Source organism: Anas acuta, chromosome 5 (assembly GCF_963932015.1).
Source record: "Anas acuta chromosome 5, bAnaAcu1.1, whole genome shotgun sequence".
NCBI classification, from domain to species: domain Eukaryota; kingdom Metazoa; phylum Chordata; class Aves; order Anseriformes; family Anatidae; genus Anas; species Anas acuta.
This window is the reverse complement of record NC_088983.1, coordinates 29813603-29823444: the sequence shown is the minus strand read 5'-3', so window position 1 is coordinate 29823444 and position 9842 is coordinate 29813603. Positions and strand designations below refer to the sequence as shown.

At 39.9% G+C, this 9842-nt stretch overlaps 1 protein-coding gene across 1 annotated transcript; it reads left to right on the top strand.

Moving 5' to 3' along the window:
* Positions 1-1628: 1628 nt before the first annotated feature.
* On the top strand, positions 1629-4125 carry LOC137857271 (olfactory receptor 5F1-like). The gene has a single exon (XM_068683556.1). It carries the CDS (start codon positions 1648-1650, stop codon positions 2611-2613), a length of 966 nt encoding a protein of 321 aa, XP_068539657.1. The 5' UTR covers positions 1629-1647; the 3' UTR covers positions 2614-4125.
* Positions 4126-9842: the final 5717 nt, after the last annotated feature.

Sequence of the window (9842 nt, the reverse complement as noted above, 5' to 3'; positions counted from 1 at the left end):
TCTTCTTCCTGAGTAGACTCAAGTATCAAACCACAGCTCTGTGGGAAGGTTCTACAACATGAAGGTCATGGGAATCAGAGGAATTGTTTTATCACATTTCTAGCTCACCTTGACTCTTTGACAACACTCTGAAAGAGCCTCATATGCACTAAAGGAAGCATCCAAGAAAACTTCAGAGACACTTGTCCCTAGATACACCCTCAGCGCGTATTTATAAAGCCTCATTGAAAAAGAGACTTACTTTTGTAGTCAGGCTATCACTTTTGCCAGTGCTTGGAGATGATCTTTAAAGTTCTCTTCCAACTCAAACCATTCTGTGATTCTGTCTATGAATATGCCTATGCTGCTAAATTCAGACTCATCACTTCCTTGATAGATTGGTGTTCCTAAATCTACAGTGAAATCATTTTTCTTCTGTCATGCAAATATTTTAATCAGATGTAGAAAGAAGAAAAAGAACAGTGACGTTTCCTGGAGATACAGACCACTGTATATTACCAGCAATTAATTCTTTGTTGCAGTGAGTATTTGTGTGTTTCCACTGTGTTGCAGCTGAATAACCTCACAATTCTAAGAACAAATGATGCTCTGATTTGAAACACCATGTGTCTTTTATTCATGCTGGCCTAAATATTTCTTATGGTGTTTTAAGCTCTGACCTTGGTCCCTTTCGAGATGGAAGCAAGCTTATATGAGAAAGATGACAGCCAAGCCTATCTCAAATGGGGTATCAGTCTCCTATTTTAGTTGTTTCTCTGTATCCCTTATGAATGAGAATGTGTTATGATATTCACACCATCTCATCGTGTTTCAATTGTCAAGTAAGGAGGTATTTGTGTTGTGCCTTGCTTTATCTCTCTCTCTAGAACTACTGTGTAAATTATTTCCACGAGTTATGTTTAATGTAGCAATGGTGTGCTATCTCCTTAAACTTGGTTGAATTGGGAGAAAGAAAAAAAAACATCCAGTCACATCCTGAAAGTATTAATATCGATGTGAAAGCCCAATGGGTAAAGTTTATTGAGAAGAGGAAGATCTTCAATTAGATACTGGGTTATATCCCTTTTTTATCCTACTGGATAAAGCTGAAAAAAATAAATGTATTCTGGGTATATACCTTCTGCTGATAACCAGGGTTTTAATTCCTCTGTGGTAGCAGTACTCACTTAAAAATTAGGTCTTTAGTTTCTATTAGTAACCCAGACTTCTTTGATGATGATAGTATCGTAAAATTTATATTGAAATGGTTTTTAGAGATCTGTATTCCTACCCTTCCCCTGTTCAGAGTACAGCTGCTTTCAAAGCCCAGTTGGGTTGCTTGGAGCCATGTTCAACAAAGCTAGTCACTACAGAGGGGAGGTATCTTTGTATTCAACTTTTCAGCTCCCCAGTCTGAGAAGATGACTTGCACTCAAAGAGTTAATTTTTTTTTTTGGTTAATCACTGTTAAGCTTAATGCTATTTTTTGCCTTTATCTTACATATATGAGAGCAAAATTCAGATGTTGAGTGTGGTGATGCAAACTTACAAATGTATTTGAAATGCAAAAGAGATTAAAAAAATCACACTGTTTATAAGGAAGTGAAATTTTGACTATTACAACTTTTTTTTTTTTTTTCCAGGTACACCTCTGCAATCATTTCTACAATGAATGATAAGATGCACAGGGTCAACACATCAACAGTATCTGCAGTATCTGAATTTATTCTCATAGGCCTATCTGATGCTCCAGGGGTGCGTTTTTTTCTTTTTGTGCTGTTTTTGATCATCTATTTGGTCACCATGGCAGGCAACATCACAGTGTTTGTTGCCATTAGCACAGATACTCATCTGCACAACCCTATGTACTTCTTCCTTGGCAACTTATCCCTACTGGATATCTTATGCCCCACTATTACTGTGCCAAAGATGCTGGAGGTCTTGTTGTCTGAGAACAATGTGATTTCATTCAGTGGCTGCATATTCCAGCTGTTCTTCCTCATTGATGTTGTAGGCACAGAGATTTTTCTCTTGGCTGTGATGGCATATGACCGTTACGTTGCCATATGTCATCCGCTGCAGTACGTTAATATTGTGAGTATGAAACTATGTGCTCGCCTAGCCATTGGCACCTGGATAGCAGGACTTTTTAATTCTCTATTGCACACATCTTTGATTTTTACACTCTTTTTTTGTGATTCTAATGAAGTTGACCAATATTACTGTGATATTCCACCTGTGATGGCCCTCTCCTGTTTACCTACTTACAGTAGGGAACTGGTGATTCTTATAGTAGCTGGGGTCCTTGGAAGCAGTGCCTTTGTGGTCACTCTGGTCTCATATGTGTATATCCTTTTGGCTATCCTGTACATGAACTCTGCTGAGAGCAGGCACAAGGCTTTCTCCACTTGCAGCTCTCACTTGACAGTGGTATGCCTTTTCTATGGGACTACTATTTGCACGTATGTACGGCCTTCTTCTGCCTACTCACCTGATCATGATAGGATAGTTTCCATGCTCTATGGGATCCTCACTCCGCTGCTAAACCCCATAATCTACAGTCTGAGGAACAAAGAAGTCAAATGTGCCCTTGGAAGAGTAATCAGCCAGGTGAGAACTATTTTAACAAAATAAGAACATCTTTCTGCCTCTGGCCTCCTCTGGAAGCCCAAGCAATTGGATAGGGACTGCTGGTAATGACATCTCTTACTTTAATCATCTAAAAGACAGATCCTGGAAAGAAACTCCTTCTCTGGGCTCCGTTTACAGTTAAAAGGGAGAAGTATGCATCTCCAGACAGCTAACTGGATGGCACAACTCTGGGTCATTATTACAGGAGGAGGTGACCTTGGCTTGTAATCTTTTCCTCCATTGAGCATGGAAGAAGCTTAGATGAGAACCTTGGTCTTAAACATGGGTGTTGCCAGCCAGGTACTGTAGGCACACTTAATGGTGCACACACTTCTGTTAAAGTAGTTTATAGAACTGTTTCCTCTTACTGACCATTTCATTCCTGTGGAAAATAATGTAACTGTATCCTCTGTGGGAGACTGACTGGAGGGAAAGCTCCTTTGCTATCATTTAAGCTCATCAGTCTGGGTGTTTTCAACTGGCATGCCAATAGTTCAACAAGCATATCTGGCCATAGCTTGTGCCACATATCTCAGTCTGCCAGCATGTGAATCAGCTCCTACAAACTGGAGATATCGGCTATGTTGATGTCTATACAGTAAAAGGAATCCTAGAAAACTATAGCAAGTGGGACAATGGGGAGGCTTTTCAGTCATGGACTTTCTGTGACCACTGTCTGGGCCTGCCCTGGCTTTTCACAGTGTTGGTGGACTGAAGGAAGGCTTATTGAGTGTGCTTTAGGTCTGTGGGTCCATAACCAGGAACAGCACTTCCAGGTGAAAGCAAAGGTATGGCTGACAAAAAGGTGGAAACGGATGCAAGAGAAGGGGAGTACTGTGCCATCTCCTTTGTGCATTGTGTCTGTAAATCTGTGTATACCTTAACTACGTGCCTCTGTGCTGGGGTGATAAACTTACAGCTTGATGTGGACCTGAGGCTGTGTTAAAACAGTGTGCTAAATAGCTGATATTGCACATGGTTCCTTAAAAAAAAAAAAAAAGGTGAAGGATGTCTTTTAGTGGCCTTTCTGTGGTTGCTGCCCTGACATGAAGGCTAAACTAATGACTTAGCTGCAGGAAGTCAGATCTTAGTGATAACAAATGCACATTCTTATACTATGGAAGTAATCTGAACTTCATTCTTATCTGTAGAACATGTTTGCAATGTGTTCATAGGGCAACTAATAACCAAAAGAGCTTTTGCCTACGGTAATGTATTCTGAGTTGTTGTTTTGAAAATATTTCACCAACTTAAGAAATGACATGAAAGTCTATCCAAGGACATTTAAGTTTCAATGCCAAGTTTTAAGAAGCTGCTAAACCCACACATGTATCCATACCACTACAAAGTCTCCAACAGAATTCAGTGTACTGACTGACCTACAGTTATCATGGGATTAAGTCACATAAGCACATTTTATTAATGACCCTAGTCATCTTTCCTGGTCCCTAGTTTATGCTCAAAATTAATAAAAATAAATAAAAACTATAATAATAATAATAATAATAATAATAATAATAATAATAATAATAATAATAATAATAATAATAAATATAAATATAAATATAAATATAAATATAAATAAATAAATAAACCAGAATATTCAGTCCTGTTTCATTTCCACCAGCTGGCTGAAGAGATCAGAAATCCTGTGAAATATGGGGGTAATTACCTATTACGTGTAGAGTGACAGGTATTTCCATGGTGTTATCTGTGATTCTTGATCTATGACAGTAGAAATAATTTTCCAGAAACAGCGACACTGACTCCTGAGCCATCTGACAAATTGCAAAGCATTTATCAATGCAGACAGAGGGACAGTCTGCTGTTCAAAAAATGAGCACAGAAAACTTGTTATAGGCTGGTGCACCATTCCCCTTCAATGGTCATTAAACAACTGCTCTGCAGGGTCACAAAAATTACTGTGGAGATGATGTGGGGATGGGGAGGAGCAGCTATGCTGGTTCCTTGCAAATCCAAAGATTCTGGGTGCTAGATCTGGAATTCTGAGATCAGACTTGCTCAGGAAGCATTTCTGTTTCACACCTCATGAGCTTTTTGTCCACTTTATGTCCTATATGTTGGATAGGAGAGTAGCAATCAGCCTCATATGTGCTATGGTTCAGCATTAGTGGCCTCTATGTGCCTGGGTGGGGTGGGACAGACCCGCTGAACAGAAATGCCTGCAGAACAGTGGATGTGAGAGTAGAGTCAGGCTGTAAAAGGAGAATCCCACAGCTTTGTAGCTGAGGGCAGCCCCAGCCTGCACGGCATGGCCCCAAGCAGCAGTGGGCAGAGGGGTGCTTATGGCCGTGTTCTCGATGCCACAGTTCCACTGTCCAAAAATCCATCTCCTGTGTGGAGTTCTCAGACCACCTGCTGCATGTCCTGGAGCAGACGCTTCATGGCCCACTGAGTTTTGCCCCTGCTTCCACCTCTTGGCAATGGACATGCCAGCACCAAGGAGTATGTGGGGAAATGCTGAGATCTGCACAGCAGCTGCATGGGTGTGATGGTGAAATAGATGTTCCTGAGGCCAACAGTCTGGGGTGAGCCTCCTGAGGATTCAGAGTCACTGCTAGGGCCGAGCAAAGACAATGAGGAAGCACAGCAAGTAAAGGGGAGAGAAATGGGTTCAGAAGGGGAAGAAAAACCAAAAAAATGCCCGTAAAACAAAGACCACACCCATGCATTAGTGACAATGTTTTCTTCTACTCTGGCTAGGGCCCTTCCCTTCCGGAGTGTATTCTGCAAGGGAGGAAAGGGTCATCCTTGCCAGTAAATCCTAGAAGAAGTGATCATAAGAGCTGTGGTGGTGTACTTGTATATGTACTCTGCTTGCTACCACGCTCCTCTTCTCTAAGAGTATTTGGTATGCTGTTACTGAGAATGCCTCTCAAAGTGCCTCAGTTGAAAAACCTATAGCTATGAAAATAGATCTTAAACTGAATCAATTTCTGAAGTAGCCTCCTTTCATTGGGATTAAAGATCAACTGCATACTTTAGGAGACTTTAGAAGAATGAAGCACTGCTGAAGGACTTATTTGGGAAAGATTAAAAGCTGCCTTCAGTTCATTTTGTAGGGCTTAACCACATCATTCAGGGCATAGTGTTTCTTTGTTATAGAAACTGATGTAGAAAGTCGTCCATGGGGGTGAGCGTACTGCAGTGGATGTGCTGCTCTAGACCCTTTATGCTAGGCATGCCTGGTGTTTGTGGGGCATGCAGCTGCTTAATTTGTGGAGGCCTGGGGTGCTTTGTGTCAGCAATATGTTGCACGTTGATTATCACACCTCTTACCCATCCTGGAATGGTTCAGTAGCAGCAGATGTTGGAGCAAGACCACCCTTCTGGTGTCTTCTCCCTTTGGATTTGAGGAAAGACCTGCTGTGACCTCCATACTTGTTCTGATTTCATTCTTCATTTTCCTGTATTGGGGAAACTGGTGGAAAAAAAAAACAAACCTGGTGTTGTTTCTCAGACACAGCATTCGTTCTTATTGAAGGGTTATAGAAGATTCAATGGAAGAGGCTATGTTTTTTCCTGTGTTATCACAGAGCAGCATCTTCAATGTCATCTTTTCTGGCTTCAGTGCTGGTACCCTTTATTCTTCAGCTAAGTACTGTGACTAATTCCTTTTCAACACAAACATCTCTCCACCTAGCTCAGGAAGGCCACACTTTAAGTCCAACACTCTCTAAAATGCACTCATATGTGTGTTCTTCTACTGCTTAATGACTCATTTTCACTTGTTCTTTATAAGTTAGTGATACTTCAATTTTCACCTAAGGACTAATTCAGATTTTCCCATTGAGATTTAAATGAAAAGGTTCTGTCCCACCCATTGTGGACAAAAGAAAATATTTTGCTCCTTCCAATTTTTTAGGCATTTTTCCACTATCAGTTAACACAGCAACTTTTTAGGCATAGTATTTTTCCTAGATTGCCTTCTGAATATGGTTAAGTCATTTTTAAAATGATACTGAATCAAAGAGTTTGTTCTCATGTCAAACAGAATGTAGGCAAAACGAAAATTAGAAAACACAAGTCACACAGACTGAACAAAGTCAGATTGTTTTAAGCAATACCTATATTGATATACTGGGGGAAGGGGAGGGGGAGAATTCCTCCACACCTGGAATATAGCAAAAGTTTAAAAAATATATATATATATTTAAATAGTCTTCTGTACTCATGCTTACCACAGAACTTCTGCTTGCAACCCTGTGACCTTACCAGACACGTTTTAGTGTTCTGTTTGCATTGCTGTTTCTGCTCTTATCAGTAGACTGTCCTGTAAAAAAAAAAAAAAAAAAAAAAAAAAAACGGGAAAACTGGGGAGTAGAGATTGTATGATGGAAGGACACCAACTCTTAATGTGGATTTGACTGCAAGGTGTGCAGTTTTTGTTGGCTCCAAATGAGAAATTTCTGTTCTCCAAAACCTGAAGGGAAGAGCCAGAAAGAGCTTACTTGCAGAAGAGGGAGCTCTCATACTCCTTATCAGAAAGGAGTTTTTTTTTGTTGTTTTGTTTTTTAGCAGTTGTACATTCTCATACGTGTACTGTGTTTGGGGGTAGGATTCCTGGTCAGCCACAGACTCTGAACCTGAGACAAGGCAGAGAAGGGCCATTAGAATTTACTTTCATTTCCTATGGATGTAGCCTGTCCTCTCTTTTCCTGCATTTAGACAAATGGACTTTATTACTCTCAGATCTGAAAAGAACTTTTTTTTTTTTCCTCCCAAGTGATCCTTTGTATGTGGGTGTTTGTTTGTTTGAGTTGTTATTCTGTTACTTGGACTTCTGTTACTCTGTTATTGTGGACCAAAAAACCACTAATTTTCTGTACTGGGGAGGGAAACACTGTAAATGAGGAAATGTGTGTTTCTGTTCAGGAGGGAAGAAGTCTCTTTTTCTAAACTGGTCAGAAGCTGCTTAGTAGTTCCAGCCCCATCAAACTTTTCTAGTCTTCTGAGAGTCCAGCACTTGCAGGGCTGAATTAATCCCTGGAGAAATTATACTTGAGTCTTGCTGTATGTTTGAAGGAAGCCCTTCCTCAGGTTGCTGTTGACATCAGACTTGTCCTTCAGCTCATTTTGAAACACACTGAAGACAAAAAGCACAGGCCTGAGCTGCTGCTTCAAACACTTTCAGTCTCTAGGGACCCTTAAAGTGTGGAATATTTCAGTAAAGTCATTTAATTACAGGCAGAAATTAATATTCCTTTAAGATGTGTCGGGTAAGCTGATAACCTGTTTTCCCAAAATCAAGTCCAGCCTGCTACTTCTTTTCAGTGCTTCTTGGTGAGGAAGGGCACAGACAAAACCACACACACGGAATAAGATGACAAATATACACATACACAAACATGGCCTACTGAAAACACTGAGGTATCGTGCTTCACAGCTGATAAAAAGGACATTTTAGTGGCTTAGTTGGAGTAATGAGTGCTTCCTTCAGTCCGTAAAGGCTAAAATATTTTCACATCTATTCAGACCAGATATATTCCCTGTCTCTAGTTACATCTACCAGCATTTACAGGCAGGACAGAGTATTCTCCAGCAGCAGCAGGCATCTTTTATGCTATGGTGGTGATTACGTTAGCAAATATTTTGTTTTCTCAGGAGAGATCTCTAGGCAGGAGCTGTGTAGCTAACCTGGGTGGGTTGTGTCCACCAGTTTATGTTGGTTCCAGCTTAATTCCATGTCTATAACAAAGGCAGCACTTATATTAACGGTATGATAGTAATTCTGGTAGCATTGCACTGACTTCTTTGTAAACATTTAAGAATTTCTATTTGTATTTGGAATACCAGTCTACATTGTTTTAACTTAAAGTTTCTAAATTTGGTCAGATACTGTGCCACAAACTTTTGGTAGCACTGGATAGAGATTTCTCTTTATCCATACAGGCAGCGTACCTGTAGAAGCAGGGACTTCTACCTATAGAATACAGGGACGCTGTACATGTTTGTAGGGGGAAAATTCATGCGGCCAAAGCTCAATTAGAGTTGAAGCTGGCCAGGTCTCTGGGAGAAAATAAAAAGGTTTTTTAATTGTTTTTTGTTTGTTTGTTTGGTGTTTTTAAAAATATGTGAACGGGAAAAGGAGAACAAGACAAAACATAGGTCTGCTACTTGACGGGGAAGGTCACCTCACAGACAAGGACATAGGCAAAGCAGAGACAGTTAATCCCTTCTTTGCCTCTGTCTTATAAAGCAAGTATGTAGTCTTCAAAGAAGCTCTCATGATCTCACATACGTAGACTTTTCAGCTCTGAATTTTATGAGGTAAGCTTCCTTCTCTAAGAGTATTTACTCAAAACAATCCATTTGATGTTTCCAGCATCACCAATACTACTCAACAGCAGAGTAAGTCTCCTACAATTTAAGGATAAGTGGGCTGGTTTTGGTTATCAACCAAATAAAATTGGTTGGAAATCACATTTACCAGATAAAGTCAGTTCAAAATGCAGGGCAAGCATGGAAATTTCTCACCTGAATGGCAAATTACTTTAGTAAATTTGGGAAAACAAAGCTAGAACAGAAAATGTTATACTGTCTGTCTTCATACACAGAAGCTACAGCAATATTGAAGTATAGTTGCTTAGATTCATAATACTGCCTTTCAAGTTCACTTTTTGCTAAGAATCTATGTCCTACTATTCCACAAATCTTCACACAAATAAATTACAATTTCAAAGTGTTACAGACACATTACGTGACATGGGTCATGGGAAATTCAAACTTCACGTACTTATTGAACCCAACAGATCAGAGACCAGATCAGTATTAGAATGAAAAAGAGGGTTACATTAACTAAAGCTCTCTGAAATGATTAAATAATTTTTCAATCACTGTGATAACATGCATTCAAGTGCCTTAGATATCACAGAAAGTCATTGAGACACAATTTCACTTTTAGTCATTTACTGGAATGCGTTACCATCTGCACCAACTCCAGATTTCTCAAATCCAATACAGAAAATTTCACATCAGCCTGAGCAGCAACTAATAACCTACACCGTACCACATGAACTGTGAGCTGCAACAAGACAGCGATATGGCAGCACATTTTAAAAACTGCGTTCATTCTTCCCACGCTCTTCAGTTGCATTAAAAACCTCAAGAGGCTCAGCAACAAAACTTAACATCTCTAACCAGCTATTATATTGAAGAAGTTACTAGACAATTAACTTACTTGCCCTAAAAGACAAAAACAGTATACTCTT

Coding starts and splice junctions, on each gene's coding strand:
- LOC137857271 (XM_068683556.1), top strand. CDS start 1,648: ATGAATGATAAGATGCACAGGGTCAACACATCAACAGTATCTGCAGTA.